The following is a 21,148-nucleotide window of genomic DNA, read 5'->3' as shown; positions in this document are numbered from 1 at the left end:
AGAAGAGGAAATGGAGAATATTTCATTCTCCACTGAGAATGGAGAATGGTGGTTGAGATGAGACCAATGCTAATTTTGCAGATTAAAAAGTACTCATTGCCAAGACTTCTAGAGAACATCTGCTGCTGCTGCTGCTAAGTCGCTTCAGTCGTGTCCAACTCTGTGCAACCCCAGAGATGGCAGCCCACCAGGCTCCCTGTCCCTGGGATTCTCCAGGCAAGAACACTGGACTGGATTGCCATTTCCTTCTCCAATGCATGAAAGTGAAAAGTGAAAGTGAAGTCGCTCAGTCGTGTCCGACTCTTAGCGACCCCATGGACTGCAGCCTACCAGGCTCCTCCGCCCACGGGATTTTCCAGTCAAGAGCACTGGAGTGGGGTGCCATTGCCTTCTCCAGAGAACATCTAGCCATCATGTAACAAAGCAAGTGAAGTGCCATCATTTAGCAGGTCAAAAAAATACCATCAATCCCTGTTAACGTTACTCATGATCTTTTCTCTTCTCCAGGACACACATATTAACCTGATTAGCCTGGTGGTCTGCCATCTATGCGGTCACACAGAGTTGGACACGACTGAAGTGACTTAGCAGCAGCAGCAGCAGCATGAGAAGTTTATATTGTGGTTCAGGTCATCTTCTCAATTTATTCTAACATTATGCATATAATTAAGTCTGTTATCTCTTTCCTCTGTTCATTCTGGTTCTTCCTCCTCTTTCTCTTTCTCTCTCCCTCTCTTACACACACACACACATACACACACACACACACCAACATTCACAGGTCGGGAGAGAAGGCAGAGCCCAGGTGTGGGTGGGCGGAGGCAGAGGTGATGGGTGTAACAGTTGTTCTCTTCCCACTGCTTCTATTTTCTCAGAGAAATAGGAAGCAAAGCTGCCAACTGAGAGTCAAGTTTGGAGAGGAGGTTTTGAGAAAAAGCAATCTGAGAGTCTGATCTCATTCTGAATTGTGCCTGCTGTGAAGAGTGAGAATTTGCAGAGCAAATAGAACAGGCTCTTAAAGAGATGCTCGCTCTTGTCTCCAATTGCAGCTGAAGTGTGACCAGAAAACAAAAAATGATAAGTTCCCACCCTCTTCCTCTGCCGTGACCCCCTTCCCCACATGCACATACTTCCACCGCCACGTGCTAAGGAGACTGCAACGACAAATCCCTGAGGACTTAATGGGAGGCAGCTGAACTGCTCTAGGAGACCTCCCTTCCCCACTTCCCTCTGCAGGAAATCAGCAGTTTGGAGGAGAAATCACGAGACTCCTAAATTCTACGGGTTTCCCCTTCCTTCCTGAAAGGGGAGGAAGGCAGTGCTGTGCTTCACAACAAGCTGAGTGAGGGGGGGTACCGGCCGAGAGTGAGGCGACCACACGAAGGTGACAGCGGCAGCTGCTCCTGAGTCGGCCGTGTGCTGGGCAACCTCCCGGCCTCCAGATCTGTCCTCCTGGAGAGGGACAGGCGGAGTGTAGAGAGCAGCAGGGGGCCAGCGGGGCACAGCCCGCACCCCTCTGCTGTGACCAGGATGAGGAGAACCTTCAGGAGAGAAACTGACTCTTTTCCCTCAGGGCTCCCCTGGTGAGGCTGGTCTAGGGCAACCCTGGAGACAGGGAACCCCGAAAGAGGAAGGCGAGGAATGAGAGAGGCATCCATGTCCCCTTTTCTCCTCTAAGCCCTTTGGGCTCAGGACTGACTGTGGTCGGGAGGAAGGAGGACATGACTTTAAAGTCTTAGAACTGATCAAATTGGATGGGGCTTCCTACCTCTGGGTATATATCCAAAGGAAATGAAAACAGGGCATCAAAGAGGTATCTCTGCCCCATGTTCACTGCAGCTTTATTCATAATAGTCAAGATAAGGAAACAACTCAAGTATCTGTCAATTGATGAATGGATAAAGAGGATGTAGTACATATATACAATAGAATACTATTCGGCTATGCGAAAGAAGGAAATCCTGATGTTTGCGACAGTATCAATGCACCTTAGGGCATTATGCTAACTAAAATAAACCAGAGAGAGGAAGATAAATATTATATGATACAACTTATATGTGGAATCTTAAAAAAAAAAAAGTCAAATCCATATTAATAGAAACAGAGAGTAGAAAAGTGGTTGCCAGGGGCTGGTTAGGGGGCAGTGGTGGTGAGGGAAATAAGGGGAGGTTGGTAAAAGGGTATAAATTTTTATGATGAATAAGGTCTGAAGATCTGATGGAAAACATGGTGACCATGGTTGATAACACTATACTGTGAAATTGAAATTTACTAGGAGAGTAGAACTTAAATGTTCTCACCAAAAAAAGGTAAACATGTGAGATGATGGATATGCTCATTAACAAGATGAAGGGAAACCTTTCACCATGTATATGTATATTAAATCACCACAATGTACACTTTAAATATCTTACAATTTTACATTCATTCATATCTCAGTAAAGCTGAAATTTAAAAAAATCTGGACTGGGATGGACTGGATTGGATTTTTAATACCCTTCACCACCCCCCTCTCCACACAAAACTAAAAAGATGACACTAAGCAGCAGAGAAAGCAGCTTATACAAAGGCAGTGGCTGGAGAAAAAGAAAATCATTCCATGTTTGCTTCCACTAAATTCAGACAATTCATCAAACCAGTTATAGAGGTAAAACAGGTCATGCCTCAGAATCCACTGGCTAAAATGCTCTTCTTCCCTTTTCTATATTACAAGGTTTAAGCCTCTCAGTTTTGCCACTTGGTGAGTGCTAACTGAATTCTAGTGCTCCACCCTAAAACTGCAGGTAGAGGACTTCCCTGGTGGTCCAGTGGCTAAGACTCTGCTCCCAATACAGGGGGCCTGGGTTTGATCCCTGGTCAGGGAACAGCTCCCATATGCCACAACTAAGAGTTTGCATGCCGCAACTGAAGATCCCACAGGCTGCAAGACCCGGTGCAGCCAAATAAATAAATACTGCAAGCTCTCCTGACAGAAAGACACAGAAAAAATGTTTCCTTTTTTTCCTACAGCTGCAGAAAAGTACAGGCTATTCTGTACTGTCACTTTTTATCAAGTGGGAAATTGAAAAACAGTCATAAAAGTCTCCATCTTAATCTTCTGTTCAAGAATCCTGTGTAAATATGTATTTATTGTTTTCTATTATTCTAATACTGTCTTCAAAATATTTCTACAGAGGAGTCTTCTTGTGCACCTGGATTTAAGACACCTGCATTTAAGAGGTTATTACCATGTTCTGTAAATGGTAAATCCCCACCCCTAAAAGTCTGCAATTTCTGATTGTCCTGCTGAAGAATCTACTGTACTAGTTTCATTATTTAAAACACATCTGTTTTCTGAAATATATAAATACCTGAGAGCTTTTGAACCAGAAAAAGAGCTTTGGAATTTTCTTCTCCCTTTACATACAAAAGAATGATAAATTTGATGCCTTTGCTGCAGTCCTGCTTCAGATACAGAGTTGAGATCTCTGTCTCACTGAAGTCAGCACACAGGCCTGGTTAAAGCCTCAAATCCTTCATCTCTCTCAGGCTAGCACAGGTCACTCCTAATAGTTATGAAGTAGAGGGCATTTGAAACACAAGAGACAGTGCATGTTCAAAGCATTCACATCAAAACCAACTGATGAACCTCCACAGTAAACACTGAGTGTCTCCGGTAGGCTAGACAGGAAGACCACAAAGAGGGTGAGACACGAGCCTTCACAAGCAGCCTCAGAGGGTCCTCAGAAGACCCACAGTCACCGCACAACACACTCAGTATGGTGACAGAGCTGGAGACAGAAGGCTGTGGGTGTTTTGAAGAGAGAGGGCCAAGAGCCTGAACAGTCGGAGTGGGTTTTCATCAAGGAGATGCTACTTGAGCTGGAACTTGAAGGTAAAAGAGGAGAAGGAAGAGCTCCCGGAAATGAAGAAGCAGGGGGTAAGTATTCATTGTACATGATTACAAGTGCAGTATGATCGACTTGTTATGTATTTGTAAAGATCTCTCTGGAGGGCAATGCGGAAGGCAGTACTGGAATTAGAGGCACCAGACAGGAGGCTAATAAACAACATTCATTTAATATATGTTGATGAAGCATCTCTTGTGCACCTGGGCACCATGCTAGATTCTGTCTAGAGGAGAATAAAGACTGTCAAATACGTGACAACGAGCTGGCACCATGTCAAGTGCCATACCTAGGAAATTAGAGGGTGCAGCTGTTAATAGGAGCAGAATCTCTTCACTTAAATAGTTTGCAATACAGAAATCCAGCTGAAAAATATGTGGTGCCATAAGGTAAAAGAATGACAGATCTGAAGGATATTCAGGATGTAGAACCATCTAGCAGACACTGTGGGGACCCCCACATACACAACTCACTGTTCCCATGCACCCTACAGCCTGCCACTGCAAACATCTGAGTCTTAACCTGGAGACACTCATGTTTGGCTTTACAAGAGGCAGGCTAGGAAGCACCAGGGAGTTAGCACCCATAAGAGTGGTCCTCCACCAACATCAGATGGAAGACAGTGGGACAACTCTGAGTGCCGTATGCAAAGGACCCAGATGGACTGCATTTCAAGTGCCTACAGTGGGAACCTGCTCATCAACACACCTTGTCCTGGCTCCTCTCCCTTCCCTGTTTCATTTCCCTATTCTCCTAACAGTCCTTCCTGGAATCACCTCCCAAGAAAACTACTTGCACTCAGATCTTTGTCTTAGAATCCACTTTTGGTAACCCAACCTGAAACAAACAGAAAGAAAAAAAAAACAAAAACAACTTAGTGAAAGATCAGATGGTAAAAATGGAAACCCAAATATGAGGCTATATGATTTCTAATTTGGGAAATGCTGATCCCATTAACTGAGAAATAGACTCTTCAGGATAGGAAGAGGGGTACATTTGGGGCAGGGGCTGGTGAAGACAGGATAAGTTTGGAAACATTGAGCTTCAATGTTCCCTTGGGTAACAGGTGCCCAAGGGACTGTTACCTCAAAATTCCCTGAGTACAAGGTTAAGACTCTTGACTTTGAAAAAAGTGAAACAGTAGAAAAGGGACTACACAAGAGGAGAAACCACCAGAAATGAATGTCACTTCTCCCTAGGGTAATTACCTAAGAGAATACAAAGCCCTAGCTGTCTCTTCCAGCCGGTTTCTGTATTCTAGCTTCTCATAGTTGGAGGGACTCACTCCTTTAAAACCATACATCACTCCCCACCAACAGCCAGCAATTGCAGCGGTAGAATCACTGTCTCCACCGTGGAAAAATGCTCGGTGGGCAAGCTCCTTCCAGGAGTCTCCTGCAGCCAGGATGGCATCATAGGCAATCATGGGGGCATCGTGTCCACTGCTGCCGCCCCAACCAGAGTAGCTCACAGAAGTGTAGAACTGATCCCTTTCCTTCACATCAAAGGGCTTGGGGAAGGTAGGGGCTGATTTGCCATCCCAAATTCCTCTGAGTTTTAGGTACTTTTCCCACTGGTCTTGGAAGTAAGACCTGTAGGAAGAAAAAAAGACTACAGTCAATTGAAAAAATAAAGTCAAAAGCCATCAGGAAAGGTATCAGATAGACATGTGAACAGGGAGAGTTCCAACATGACTTCAACCTCTAGAACTAATATGATATGATATAAAAAATCAAAATGAATGTTAAGTGACCTTCATTCAATACATTTTTGCTAAGGAGTGATATAAATAAGGCATCGATATCTGTTGCTATTAATACATAAAGAAGATATACAGCAAGTTAAAGGTGAGAAATGTAGGTTTTGTTTTTCCTGAGTTGAGAATTAGGTCAAGTGTCAACTTTCAAGGGTGAACGTTATTTATTTAGTCTGTCATCATATATTTTATTATTTTATATTACTTTCTTAACAAAATTGTACACATTTAAGGTGTATGACATGATGATTTGGTATACATATGCATAATGAAATGATCACTATCATCAACCTAATTAACACATCATCTCCTTATACAGCTACTTTTTTTTTTTAAGAGGGAACTTCAGAACATCATGACCGTGGATGATTTCAGTAGAAAGCCTCTGGACATTTTTATTCTAAGAAAGGCAATGTGAAGTGAATTCAAAAAAGGGGAAGATGCGGTCTTACCACTTATTAATTAGCTAGTGGAAAAACCTATCTTTAGGTCATTTTAACCAAGGATTTCACAATATTATTTGTTTGTCAAGACAACAATGAAAAAACAAGTTCCAGGAAATAATCAGGAAAATTTATCTCAGTAAAGAATAGCCACAGGGACTTTTCCCTGGCAGTCCAGTGGTTAAGACACTGCTCTTCCACTGGAGAGGGCACGAGTTCAATCCCTGGGCGGGGAACGAAGATCCCACATGCTGTGTGGCATGGCCAGGAAAAAAAAAAAGAGAGAAAAGGAAGAGCCACAAAACTCTGGAGAACAGGATCCGTACACATGAGGGAAGCAGTGCAGCCGCCCTACTCACTGAGGTCTTCACTTGGCTCCTTGGTGGCCATCACAGCTGGGACTGTATTTAGAATCCTTAGCAGGAGGGTGGGGAGGGGGCTGGATGCAGTGGATGATGAAATTGGATGGGAGACCGATGATGGTTGCTAAAAGTCTGAGTTTTAGGCATACACATGCATGCAGGTGTGCACACAGACTCAACCATTTTCTAGCAGGAGTGTGCACCTGTAAACTCACCAGTGTTGAAGATTCTGCTCCACAAAGTAGCCTGATTGGAAAATGTACTTTTTAGCTTCCGGAAGTACCTCCATCAGTCCTCTTCCCCACTGCTGGGGAGGCTTGCCGTTCACAGCATAGGCTGTAAAAAGAGCAGACACAAGGGCTCCCAGGTAGCCTGTGGGATGGTGATGGGTCATCCGGCCGCTCTCGATGCTCACTTGGATCAGTGAGTCCAGCTGACTGCTGTGAGGGAACCGGAGACCAATGCACATGGCCCTCATGGCGGCCCCGCAGCCACCCTCATGACTGTTAAAGGGAATCCTCCAGCCATCGGCTTTGTCTGGCTCCAGCAGCATGGCGTTCTGCACTGAGGCACCCCCTGGGAAGAGTCGGGTAGAGAATGGGGTCAGGGTAACGAAAGCAAAGGCCTGGCAGGAGGAGAGAACCAAGCCCTGCCTCCAACTTTCCTGGGTGGAAAGGAAAGCCAAAACGTGTGATGATGAAGGCCCCCAACTCCAAACCCCAGGTCAGCACTGTGCCTTACTTACACAAGGGTACTTAGACGCTGTTGGGTTTGTGGGAGGGGCTTTTCATCAGGAAATGTTATGAGCTGAACTGTATTGATGATAAGCTGAATTGTATTCCCCAAAATTCATATGTTGAAGAGCTAATCCCTAGAACTTCGGAATGTGACTGTATTTGGAGATGGGCCTTTTACAGAGGTGATGACTTTAAAATGAGAATGTTAGGATGGGCCCTGATTCAGTCTAATCAGTGTCCTAATAAGAAGAGGAAACCTGGACACACAAAAAGACACTAGGAATGTGTGCTCTGAGAGGGCACAGCATGGTCTGCAAGCCAAAGAGAAAGGATTCCTTCAGAAGAAATGAAACCAACACCCTGATCTCAGGCTTCTAGCTTCCCAAACAGTGAGAAAATGATACCTGTTGTTTAAGCCCAGCCAATCTGTGGTATTTTGTTATGGCAGGTCAAGCTAACTAATACAAGAGCCAGGGAAAAGGTGGTTCACATCAGCTGTTGGCCAAGTGACTATAAACACGTGAGCAAGAACCACTTGTGAGCAGACCTGGAACCAGAAAAAGAGTCTCTACAAAACCGTTTCCAGTCTTCTTTAAAAAGAAAAAATTTTTCTTCATAGATATTAAAGAAAACTTAGAAACTACGAATAAGTGAAAGGAAACTAGGAAACTATACTCTTATCACCCAGATCTTTCCCAACAGATATACATACATACTGTTAATGAGAATGGGTTCATAAGATACATAGTGTTTCATAATCTACTTTACTTCATATATGTCTTTCCATATCAGTAAACACTTATCTGTATCATTTTAAATGGCTGCAGATGTGTCACCATAATTAAATAAATGACAGAACATTTAGCTGGTTTCTATTTTTATCATAACTAAGAAAACTCATGTCCCAGGACTTCCCCTGTGGTCCAGAGGTTATGACTGCTTTGCATTGCAGGGGGCATGCATTTGATCCCTCGTCGGCGAACTAAGGTCCCACAGGCTCTGGGTGTGGCAAAAAAATTAATTAAAAAATAAAAAACTAGTATCTTTTATAGTTAAACCCCAATCAACATTTTAAATGACTTCCTTGGGTCTGTTTTAATTCTCCACCTGCCCAGGACCTCCACCAGCTGCTCTCACCTGGTGCCCGGCCATCCATGTCTCCCATGCAGTCCTGGTAATGCTTAGCAAGGAGGGAATACAAGTGAGTCAAGTCTGAGACTTTGCCGGCTTCCAGGAGTGCTTCTGCTGTGGCCAGGTGCATCACGGTGTCATCGCTGACTCTCCACCTCTCCACATCTATGGCATCCAAGCCACCAAGCTGGGCCAGCTGCCTGTGAATTTTCTCCCCATTCTGGAGGAACTCCCACTTTCCATTGAAGTATCCCAAGGCATCTCCAGCTGCACTCAGCACCATGGCTGCCACATACCTCTCCATCAGGGCCCCACTCATGGTGAAGCTGTCTCTGGGGGAACATAAAGACACACAGAGGATGCGGAGGAAAAAAAATTAGAAAAAATAACAGCCCTATCAGCATTATACTGGGGCTTCCCTGGTGGCTTAGCGGTAAGGAATCCATCTACCAATGGAGGAGACAGGTTCAATCCCTGGGTCCGGAAGATCAACTGGAGGAGGAAATGGTAACCCACTCCGGTATTCTTGCCTGGGAAATCCCATGGACAGAGGAGCCAGGTGGGCTACACTCCAAAGTGTCACAAAGCGTAAGACACGACTGAGAGACAGAGCACACACATCACATTTTACTGATTACTCACTCCTTGAAGGCACAGTATTAAGGGCATATCATTTAATCCTCACAACAGCTCTATGGGAAGTGGAATAAGCCCATTTTGTTATGTTGTTGTTGTTGTTTAGTCACTAAGCTAAGTCGTGTCCAAGTCTTTTTCAGCCTTGACTAGCCCACCAGGCTCCTCTGTCTGTGGGATTTCCCAGGCAAGATCAGAACTTTGTCTTGTCTATCTTTGCCTCTCTGTGAGTGGCAAGCCCATTAAATTCTGCAAATCAACCATTTTCTCTTTTTGGTTGAATTTGGCCCTGGAATGCATCCCTCCTTTTCGTAAATGTTAACTTTCCACTGGTAACACGAGGCACTGTTCGCAAAGCACCTGCACCTTCAGTCTCATCAGAGGGCCTGGATGACAGTCTGCATGTCAGAGATGAGAAAACGGAGGGCCAGAGAGGGTAACTTCATGCAAGCAACAGATGGAGGCACTGGGATCCAAGTCTTCTGTTTCTGGGCCATTCACACAGACCTACTTACCTTGAGCAACCTCTTTGTGCATTACCCTTCATACCTGTAAGGCAGTGGCACAAACAGTAATAACCTCATAGGTTGGTCATTAGTAGTAAATGAATTAATTTAAAAAATAACTTCAGTTATTCTTTTTAAACATATTTATTTGGCTGTGCCAGGTCTTGGCTGTGGCAAGTGGGATCTTCCGTCTTTGTTGCTACATGCAGGTTCTTTTAGTTGCAGCACAGAGGAACTTCAGTTGCAGCATATGGGACCTTTCTGTCACAGCATGCTGAATCTTTAGTTGCAGCATGCAAACTCAGTTGCAGCATGTGAGATCTAGTTCCCTAACCAGGGAAGTTCTAGTGAATTAATCTTTATAAAGTACCTAGAACAGTGTTTAGCACATAATAAGTAGTATTTTTTATTATTCATACACAACCAAGGGAAATGATTTTTCCATTAATTGAACTAGAACACTGTACTTTCTCCCCACAATCTTCCTTTGAACAGCAGTATTTAAATTTTGTGTTCCTTCTAAATGTTTGACTTGTAGAGTCTTGGGGTCTCAGCTAACACTCTCTCTCTCCATGAATCTCAGTTCAGTTCAGTTCAGTTCAGTCACTCAGTCATACCTGACTCTTTGCAACCCCATGGCCTGCAGCATGCCAGGCTTCCCTGTCCATCACCAACTCCCAGAGCTTGCTCAAATTCATGTCCATTGAGTCGGTGATGCCATCCAACCATCTTATCCTCTGTCATCCCCTTCTCCTGCCTTCAAACTTTCCCAGCATCAGGGTCTTTTCCAATGAGTCAGTTCTTCCCATCAGGTGGCCAAACCACTGAGGCTTCAGCATCAGTCCTTCCAATGAATATTCAGGACTGACTTCCTTTAGGACTGACTGGTTGGATCTCCTTGCAGTCCAAGGGACTCTCAAGAGTCTTCTCCAACCTAACCAAACCAGTAAAGTCCTGGTTTCCCATTGTGCCCTACAGCTTGTAGCATTCACCGGCAGAGCCTTCCACTATGTGTCCTCAGTCTATCATCCACTCCACTTCACCAGGCCAGGAAAACACTTTGAAATGCTGGTGGAGTAGCTCGTTCTCTTCTCAGCTCAAGCTCTTTCCCCATCCAAGATGTCTCACTCTCCTCCTCTTACCTAAAACCTATTTGCTCAGGGTTAAGTTCAAATCCTTGGGCTTCCCAAGGGAGTCCTGCTCCAGCTCCACTGCTGTAGCCCAGGGAACGCAGGTGCAGGTTGGCAAGCTCCTGAGAAAAATGATGAGGACAGACTGAGCAGCCCATTCCCGAGTTACTGATCATGTTGAATTTCCTGGCCCAGAAACGGTATCTGTAAAAAATTGACTTACATATTTTAATGTTTATAAATGATGCTTAGGAACTGGAGTTCTGGGCTAACAGTCCGGGCTCTGCTCAGAATCAGGTGTGTGATGATGGACAAGCTACCTCCTTCCAGGACCTCAATTTTCCCACGGTAAATCGTATTGCAGGGATGGGTGCGGAGGTAGTGGGGAGCTATAGATGCAACCTGGGCTCCCTTCCTGCGCTGAGAGCTTCAGAGACCAAGCTTAGTTCTAGACTTCTGAGGACGGATCTTTAAGCCCCTGTACCCTCTTCTAAGGAGCTCCCCTTGGAGCTTAGTTGGTAAAGAGTCCATTTACAATGCAGAAGACCCAGGTTCGATTCCTGTGTTGGGAAGATCCCCTGGAGAAGGAAATGGCAACCCACTCCAGTATTCTTGCCTGGAGAATCTCAGGGACTGTAGTCTGCCAGGCTCCTCTGTCCATGAAATCGCACGAGTCGGACACGACTTAGCGACTAAACCACCACCACCACCACCACCCTCTTCTGAAGTCCTCAGCTTCCTGTCTGTAATTCCTCCTGGCTCCACCCGAATGTGTTTCTGTGGCTTTCAAGTGAGGCTGGGGGGTGGTGGGCGACGACCACCTCACCCTGTAAGAAATTTTCTTTTGAGTTTTTACACCGTGCTGTGGCCTCCCGCTTTCCAGAACGCTGTTATTCTTAACACGCTTAAATTTTCCAGTTGACAGTCTCGTCCCCGAACTTTACATTCAAAACGGAGATCTGGGCAGCTGATTCACCGCAGTCTTCTGCGGTTTTTTGTTTTGTTTTGTTTTGAGCGGGGGAGGGTACAGGTTCAGCCCCGACAGGGGTGGAGGGTGGCCCCTAAGTCACCGCGGGAGAGGGGCGCGAGGGACGGGACGCGATGCGGGCGGGGAGGGTGGGGGAAGGAAGGGCGGGCGGGACCGGTCGCCGCCGGGAGAGGAGCGCGGGTGTGGGGGCCTAGCGCGGGGAGGGGTACCTGGTGGCCGGGAGGGGTGTCACGCTCGTGAGCCCAGGGCGGGGCCGGGCGCCGGGAAGTCAGGGTGCGAGGAGGCCCAGCGCGGACCCCGGCGCGAGCCGAGAGCTGAGCACCAAGCTGGGTGGAGCGCCGCGTCCGCGGATCGCGCTCAGGTTCCACAGGCCCGGACCGGTGCCCGGCGCTTGCAGTTGCTCGAGCGTCCGCTGCCCGCTGAGTCAACCGTCCCCTCGGCTCGGGGGGAGGGGGGAGGGGGTGGGGACGCCGCGGAGCAAGGACGAAGGGAAGTGGCGCCGCTCCGCCACCAACACCCCACCCCACCCGCACCCCTGTCGAGGACTCAGGAGTGACCCCAGCGTGAAGCCTCGGCCTTTCCTCCAGTCCAGCTCCCCTGGGCAGTGAATAGTGTGTGGCCCCGATCTCGGAAAACGGTGCTGATTGCGTGAGTGGCCTTTGTAACGGTTCTGGGCCCCTCATCCATAAAATGGGGCAATAATAGTACCGACCTCTTTAGGGTGGTTGGTAGGATTAATTTTAACTCTTGTCATTTATTTGGTCGCAGAATAGAATATTTTCATGCTGATAATAAATAAAAGCAAAGGAAAACTAAGAGTATTTTTGCCTGAATAAATTCTTGAAAAGAATTAGAAACACTATCTGCAGGTATTCTATGCAGATATTCTAAACACTATATGCAGGTATTCTGCAGACTTCTCTGTATCTCTGTATCTCTGTATGCTTGCTACAGGCATTAAACACCTGCTGTTTATCACGTGGATGCTAGGCCCTAACACAACCCCGCTCTCATAAGAGTGGACCCATGCAAGGAGTCCCATCTTAGGCTGTTGATTTACATTTTTTGTTTTTAAATAAAAAGTTCTTTTTATGATTTAAAAAAATAATGCATACTTCCAGTAGAAAAACTGAGAAACCTTTTAGAACTATCTCTTAAAAATATATCTCTCATGTGTTCACAAAGAAAAATGTTTCTGGATTTCTTTGCAGAATTGTTTCTCAGCAGAAAATTGGAAATAACCTCTATTTAGAGAGAATGTGTTTCCTTCTCCTAAATTAGGGCATAATTATGAAACTTTCCCAAAAAGATAGACATTTAAATCAGTAGATTTGGGGTAAATAATTAGGTTCACAGGGGAAGAAACTGGAGACATTTTGTTAATCAAAAAATCAGCTTTTAGAGTGAGGGATATACATGGTCTTATTTATGTAAAAAAAAAAAAGAGCTCTGTGTGTGTGTGCATGCCTGTGTGTGAAATGACTGAAAGGATACATGTTACATTGTTATTAATGATTATATAATTATCTCTCAGGTGGCTAAGGGGAGAGTTTGCAGGGAGTAGGGGGAGAGAGAAGGAGAAACTTTTAATCTTTCATATTAAGAATTTTTACATAGTACGTGTAGAAAGAAATTTTAGAAAGCATAGAAAAAAAAGCCCACATTCTACCACTCAAACTGTAAAGACTGATACAGTCTTTATGCACATTTTTTTTAAATGGGGTCATTTTGTATATACAATATTATATCCTATTTTTAATCACTAAGCTTTACATTGTAAGCATTTCTGTCATTTGTAATAGTGTCATTACTACAACTGGATCCAAATGTTCAAATAAGGTAATGCCTCTAAAATAAACCCCCTTTCATGTTGATTAATAGGAGGCCCTGATGGTCAGTTCCTCTGCAGCCACACCATGGCCAGGTCTAGTTCAACAGAAAGAAAACAGAAGTATAAATAGTTGAAAAACAGGAGATTAAACAAATCTTCATCACTTTAGGGGCCTGAATGTATTATACCATGCCACCATGCCTCGTGAAATCTTGAGAGCTAAAAAAAATTTTAATGAGAGAGAGAGAGAAAGATAGAGCTAACAGGAAATGGTTAATAGGGCCCCTGACCTGTGCAGCAAATGCAAAATAACAAAAAGTTTCAGAGAAAAATGTACCACAGAATAGGACACAATTTAACACAATTTTTTTTAAATGATTTAAAGTGATAAAAAATGAAGTAGAGGCTTTTTAGAAGAAAACAGAAGAAAGCTAGGCCAGGAGAAATAGGAAGCCAAAAACGGCTGGTCACATATCCTGCAGCATCAACTCACTTCAGAAGATTCAGTGAGCATCTGTGGTGGTTAATTTTAGGTATTCACCTGGCTAGGAAAAAGTACCCAGATATTTGGTCAAACATTTTTCTAGATGTTTCTGTGAAGGTATTTTTAAGATGAGATTAACATGGAAATCAGCAGCTAATTTTCTTCCATGGTAAGTGGGCCTTACCCATTCAGTTGAAGGCCTTAATAGAAAAAAGACTGATCTCACACAAGGAAGAAGGAATTCTGCCAGCAGACTATCTTCACATGGAGCTGCTACATCACCTCAACCTGGGTCTTCAGCCTGCTAGCCTATCGTGCAGATTTTGGACTTGGTAACCTCCACAATCACATGAGCCAGTTCCTTAAAATAAATCTCTCTCTCCATGTATGTATTGGTTTTGTTTCTCTGGAGAACCCTATTACAGCATATAAAGTATGCTAGATACTTTGCTAGGCACTTACTGCAGTTACTGAGGTAGAGCAAGAATCACAGGGATAGAGGAGATTTTTGAGGCACAAGCACTGTGACCAAGGAGAATGTTCAAGGTACCAGCTCAGCAAATAGGAGGGAGACATTATCAGCTTAGAGGGTTCACAGAAGGGGGCATCTAGAGAAAATTATATCTGGGCTTATTTTTTAAAAGAATAAGAAGATAAACTAAAATTTCCAGAAGCCCAGAAATAACCCAAACAGCTAGTTCAGAGGAGAAGCAAAGATTTAAAAAAAGTAAAAGTAAAAACAAAGATGCAGACTTAGGTTGATATTTCCTCCCCAGTGATGCACGGTTGCTCAGCCCGACCTCATTGTTGAGGCGTGAGTTAGTTTCCAGTCTGGCCTGTCGCTGGGTTAGAAGACTGGTCACGGTCTTAAGCTTTCTCCTTTTCTGTCTTACTGAATCATTTCCAAACACTTCATCGTAAGACTGAGTACTAGATTTGCACAATGGAAATCAAGTGTCCTCCTGGAGGATTTTAAAGAAGGCTGGAGAAGAATTTGAAGATGTTTATCAAAGAAAACAGGCTCTCTGGCCACTGGTCCCAAAGTACTTTTTAAAAATAGAATCCATATGTACATAAGAGCAAAGTTTACATCATAGCATGTCAGAGTCAGAAGGGATATTTGCATACCTGTAACTTTATAGTGAGGAAAGTGAGGCCCAACTAAGTAAAGAGAGTTCCTTTGAGTCACACGCAGAGAGAAGTAGCCTTCTCTGAACTCTTCTCTAAAGGAGGCCATGGTCTTGGAGCTCTCAGTCCAGGGCTTCTTCCATTCCCTGTACTGCCACTTACACAAACTTTGAAATGATATGATAGACTAAACACTGAGTTCATTAACGCTCTGAACCTGCTGAGCCTGATTTTTTAAAATATTTCATACTCCTTCCACAAGAGTACTCCATTTGATGACAGTGTAAAAGTCATATTTACTGTTATACAGAGTGAAGTAAGCCACAAGGAAAAACACCAATACAGTATACTAACGCATATATATGGAATTTAGAAAGCTAGTAAAGATAACCCTGTATGCGAGACAGCAAAAGAGACACAGATGTATAGAACAGTCTTCTGGACTCTGTGGGAGAGGGCGAGGGTGGGATGGTTTGGGAGAATAGCATTGAAACATGTAAATTATCACATGTGAAATGGATCGCCAGTCCAGGTTTGATGCATGATACAGGGTGCTCAGGGCTGGTGCACTGGGATGACCCAGAGGGATGGGATGGGGAGGGAGGTGGGAGCAGGGTTCAGGATGGGGAACACATGTATACCCATGGCGGATTCATGTCAATGTATGACAAAACCAATACAATATTGTATAGTAATTAGCCTCCAAAAAAAAAGTGAAAGAAAAATACAAAAAAAATATTCTGATGCTTAAAAAGGAGAAAAAATAAATAAATAAAAGTCATATTTAAAAAAGATCCAAGATATGTGCTGTAATTCTAATAAGCAGGCAGTAATCAAATATGGCAGAAAGTGGGGATGGGGACACTGAATGGAGAGATAAGTGGATAAAAATTGGTGTTTTAAAAGCAGGCAGTGGCTTCTCTCCTAAGCAGAACAGAAAGAGACCTGGGGGAAGTCCACATTCCTGCCCACTCCTCTTTTCCCCGTGTCTCTGGAGTGCTCTCGTTTGCTTCTGTAAGTTGTTTTTTCCCAACCTTTGATCTGGAGATCCACGTAGATTTTGAAACCTTCTTTGGTACATTTTCTACCAGATGGCCCCCGCCACTCTGCCTCTCCCAGTTCTGTGGGGATTTCCCACAGTCGGTCAGCTGAGTCCCCACAATCCCCTTCCTGAGTTTGCAATGGACTTTTGGTGCTCCTGACCACAGGCTCATCCTAAGCACTTCACTGCCCACAAGTCTGGCTCTCAGTGGGTGAAAATATAGCTTCCAGGAAATGGAAAGTAACTACTGAAGCCAAACACCTGGGTAGCCTTGCTTAAGTTCCCTCCCCACTCTCCCATCCTCTGCTCCACCATCCCTCCATCAGCATCAGACTAGGCTAACCTACCTGAGTCTGCTCATTTTGCTTCGAGAAGAATCCTCGGGACTATAGGTAAAGGAAAACCTCATCAAGGGACATCTTTCAGCCCTCTCCTCCTATCCTCTGATGAGGTGTCAGTTCCCTCACCCTTTGTCTCTGGCATTCATTCCTAAAACTGCTCTTTGGAGAGAGCTCAAGTTTGGGGGTGGGAAGTCTAAAAAGTGAGAGTGAAACCAAGACTTCACAAAGGAAGCTGGTTTAGGCAGGTTTCCTAGTGGTAACAGCCGCTGGAGAGTCCCTCAGCCTCCCCCTGTGGATGCCAGTGAAGTCAGCTCCAGAATCAGGAGGGAATCAATGTGAGGATGTGCTTTGGCTCTTCATGCATCAAATAAATTCTGCTCTTCTCCGGCATGGGGCCACAAGTGGCCAGATTTCCTCTATTCAAATAGTAGGTAAATGTGTCTGTGCAAGGTGTACTTTAAATGTTGTCCTTTCTAGGGAGAGTTGACGAGAGATAAATCTCCTCTTTCCAGTCAAGCCATGCAATTTCTCTTTAATTTAATTAATGCATAGAATTAGACGACTCCCCTCCCTGCAACCGCTCCCCACAACCCCTCCCCCTTCTTTTGAAATAGGAGACCATGACCTTTGGTTACAGATTGTTTTTCCCCTAGATTACTGTGTCACTAAGAAACAGAGGGCAGCTATCTATTTCACTTTTCAAGAAAATATGCCAGAAAGAAGAAAGAGGAGGAAAGGGAAGAAGCTGAGGAGGAAGGAGAAGAAGGGGAGGGTAAAGGAAGGTGGTTACTTCCTCCTGTTGTTTAGCTGGTAAGTCCTGTCCAACTCTTTGTGCCTCTTAGGGTGGTTAAATAGTTTAGTGTGTTTAAGAAGTAAATGCCCTATTGTTCAGTCTCTTTAATGGGCTCAGCCTGGCACTCAGTGATGACCTAGAAGGGTGGGATAGGGGAAGGAGAGGAAGGCTCAGGAGAGAAGGGACATATATATATATATACACATATATATGTGTGTATATATATATATATATATATATATATAAATTCTGACTGAATCTAGTTGTCGTATGACAGAAACCAACACAAAATTGTAAAGCTATTTTCTACCAATTAAATAAAAAAATCTTTTTTTTTTTTAGTTTTATTTTATTTTTAAACTTTACAATATTGTATTGGTTTTGCCAAATATCGAAATGAATCTGCCACAGGTATACATGTGTTCCCCATCCTGAACCCTCCTCCCTCCTCCCTCCCCATCCCATCCCTCTGGGTCATCCCAGTGCACCAGCCCCCAAAAATCTTTAATGGGCTGACTTGACTCTTCAGCGTTCATTTATTCGAGCTTGATATCATGACAGCTACATGTCCCATTATGAGAGCATCAAAATCGTCTCCGTCCTCTCCTTCAACAGCCTTTGGATGGCGCCTTTCTATGTTTCTGGGGGAGCAAGGAAAGGGAAGCACAAACTGAGAACAGGGCAGCTGTGCCGACTCTGCCAGCAGCTCTAATGGACAGTGTGGGCAGGAGGACTGCAGCCAGTGTCTGTGGCGACTCTTCATCCCCAGAGTCCTATCATCACAGAGTGGCCAGGATTCAAGAGCAGGCCCCTACCCTCAGGCAGAGAACTCGCGTGGACACAGGGTCTGTCTCTTCTCTTAAAGGATCAAGTAATAAGCATGGCAGCCCACTCCAGTATTCTTGCCTGGAAAATCCCACGGACAGAGGAGCGTGGTGCATTACAGTCCATAGGGTGGCAAAGAGTCTGACACAGACTGAAGTGACTGAAAAGGCAGTACAATACTACACTCCCAGTGCCTTTGAAAGCTGCCCTTTCCAGTTTCATCTCACACACACACACACAAACCAAGTCTTCCTTAAATACAACAAAATCACCAGCTTTAATTTAAGATTATTTTCTCTAATTTGGTCATCCACAGAAGTGAAGTTCATTTACATTCATTAAAAGCTCAAAGCAAATAAACAGGAACACCTCAAGGCAGTGAAAGATAATTATCAAGAACCCCCAATCCCCTTGGCCAATCTTAAAAATATCTCAGCTCTCCTCTGTTTGCTCTTTTCTCTGAATTGCCCAGTTTAACATTCTTCTTATTATTGTTTGTTACTTTTTTTCTGGATCCATTTCTACATTTAGTTTGAAACAGAATGTAGTATTTCAATAAAGGTCTGGGCTCATGTGCAAAGATAATGAAGATAATTCCTGGCCGTGGCATGTCATTTTTCCACTCATACCTCCCTAATATTTTGTTGGCATTTTCACCATCTTGCGGCCTTAGAATGCCCTGGGTCTTTTTCTGTGATTGTTTGTTTCTTTTTCTTAGGGTCTGTCCATCTTGTTCTTATCTCTCTCCCATTCTGTTCACCTTTGCATCCACAGCACGTGATACAGTTCTAGGCATACAGTAGGCACTCAGTAAATTTGGGGGGACTGGCTTGATGTGGCAAAGGAGTGGTACAGACATTAGGAGCTCAGAGGAGGGAAAGAGCAGATAGGGATTAGAAGAGCCAAAGAGAGATTCTTGAGGAAGTGATTTTTGGAATACCCCTTTAGGGAAGGAAGATGTTTGGATGGGCAGAGAGGATGGGAAAGGTGGTGCAGGGGGTTATGGTGAAGTTAAGATTTTCAGGCAGAGAGTAGAGCCCCAAATGCAGAAGGGAGAGGGGCAGTGGGCAACAGGGAAAGAGCCCTCAGTTTAGATCAGAGTTAGCGTTGAATGTCCACTTCTCTTTTCATTTAAAGAACTCTGGTGATTTCCATCTCCGTGAATCAGAAAGAATGTGACAGCGTACAAAGAAGAGATTACCACTCTCACACCGATGGCCTTTACCACCAGCTTTAGCAGAGTGTGGCACCACTCGGGAGCACCATAGTCTTAAAGCCCAGGTCTGGCCACCCCATTCTGAGTGCAGGCTATACAGATGGATTTAAATGAAGCTGAGAATGGGAGTCAGAGAGGCTCCACAGAGAGGCTGAAATTCATTGCAACCACAGTCCAGGGCAGAAATCAGGGTGCTGGTTGCCAGGTAGTTGCCCAGGGGAACTGACCTGAAACAGAGGTCAGAGAGCTTCTTATGACTCTTCATTGCTGAGATTGCAACCAGTCCTGTTAGAAAAACCAAAGATACAACTTCCTGAAAATTTTTGTTAATGCAAAAATGGGTTTGTTTCTTTGGCAACAGAAGAGTCCACTGTGGGTAAGGTTTTCTCAGCACCTAAGCTGTCCTAAATAACAACAACAAAAGCTGTCCTAGCACCTTGGACCCTGAGTACTCAATATGCAAAGACTTTGCAGTAGCCCTAGTTGGCCCAGCCCAACCCTGCCTGTGTTAACGTTTTTGCTCAGCCTGGCTTTTATCTGCATGAGAGGTGAAACAGTTCTAAGGTTGAGAGAGGCTAGACTGAATCTCCATTTTAGAGAGATCACTTTCTTCAGGGGCAAAGCCAAGTGCATTTATCACATTCATATATCAGTCACATCTCCTATCATTTTCTTTTCCTCTAAATGGAGTCACCTTTCTATTTTACTCAGTTATTTTAGATGGGAAGCCATTGTGTGTCTACCACATGAAGTCCCTCCTGCCTTAAGCCTAGTTTCTCCAGAAAGCAAAGCTAGTTACAAAGCCCTAGATGACTGAGGATGTGAGTCTGGTGGTATAAGACAGGGCGATTTGACACAGGGAAGAAAGAAAGGCCAATACAAGTGTGCCTCACCATGCTGGCCTCTGCTTCAGGCAACTGGTACTCCATCTCACTGGGACCTTCTGGAAAGCCTCGTAAAATGTCTCTCTCAATTCCCCATCTGGGTGATGAAAATGGAAAGCAGTTATCCATCATCTTCCAGCCCCTTTGGATCAAGAGTAGCCCCACTGGTTCTAAGTCCCTCATATTTCCAAGTTGCACATGCTTGAGTGTAGACTTTCCCAGAGAATCTGATGTGAAGGCAACAGAGAGGCCTCAAGTGCCAGAAGCAAACAGAGAAAGGTATGGGCCAGATAAAGTGCTATCAGGTTCCACGGGTGCAAAAGGGATCCACTGGACCAGTGTGGGTTGGCTGCCTTCCCATGAAATGCTCTAGAACTCTTCACAGGAGTAGCAGGCTGGTTGGAAATTGGCGGGGGAGGACTAAAATCTTCCTCACCTCACCCTCTGGTTCCATCACTGTGTTCACCTGAGGGTTACTGTACCAGGCTAGGGTGGCTGGGGTTACTCTCCCACTTGGCTAGTAGGATACACTGTCCAGCCACTCTGTAGAGATGGTGGGGGTAGGGGGCAGTGTAGGTAAGAGTGGTCTTGTAAGCTGGGCACTCCCCCAAAGTTTCCACTACCCATGAGATGGATGGCCCACTCCTGCTATGGCATGACTGTAACTAGGGAGGGGTAATTCTGGGTGCTAAAACAAAACTTGAAAAAGCACAGAAGCAGCCAGCCTTATGGCTCAAATACTGTCTACCTCCAAAGTTGATGGGTCGGCCCCTCCCACTATGGGGCACCTTTTTAACCTCTCCCCCAGGTGGCCCAGTGCAGTTTCCTCTCCCCCTTGACCCTGGGGCAGGTGAGGGAGAGTGGCTGTGCAGTCTGCGATACCATCTCAAGGGAACTGACAAAACAGGACAGCAGAGGGATCTTCCTCAAATTGCACAGAAAGAACACTATGCTCTTCCCCTGGTTGGACTTAAACATTTCTGAACATCAGAGTTCTCTATCAAGTAAAAGGAAGTTGGGAGGGGAAATGC

The 21,148-nt window shown here is 44.8% G+C and overlaps 1 protein-coding gene across 1 annotated transcript; it reads right to left on the bottom strand.

Moving 5' to 3' along the window:
• Nucleotides 1–308: 308 nt before the first annotated feature.
• On the bottom strand, nucleotides 309–12,022 carry ADPRH (ADP-ribosylarginine hydrolase). Its single transcript, XM_055568287.1, has 4 exons — nucleotides 11,783–12,022; nucleotides 8,323–8,648; nucleotides 6,664–7,024; nucleotides 309–5,479 (listed from the first exon to the last, which is right to left on the bottom strand). Exons 2-4 carry the CDS (start codon nucleotides 8,633–8,635, stop codon nucleotides 5,092–5,094), a joined length of 1,062 nt encoding a protein of 353 aa, XP_055424262.1. The 5' UTR covers nucleotides 8,636–8,648; nucleotides 11,783–12,022; the 3' UTR covers nucleotides 309–5,091.
• Nucleotides 12,023–21,148: the final 9,126 nt, after the last annotated feature.

The sequence above is a fragment of the Bubalus kerabau genome, chromosome 2, assembly GCF_029407905.1.
Source record: "Bubalus kerabau isolate K-KA32 ecotype Philippines breed swamp buffalo chromosome 2, PCC_UOA_SB_1v2, whole genome shotgun sequence".
In the NCBI taxonomy this organism is placed as follows: domain Eukaryota; kingdom Metazoa; phylum Chordata; class Mammalia; order Artiodactyla; family Bovidae; genus Bubalus; species Bubalus kerabau.
The sequence above is the reverse complement of the archived record's forward strand: the minus strand, read 5'-3'. Positions and strand labels throughout refer to the sequence as shown.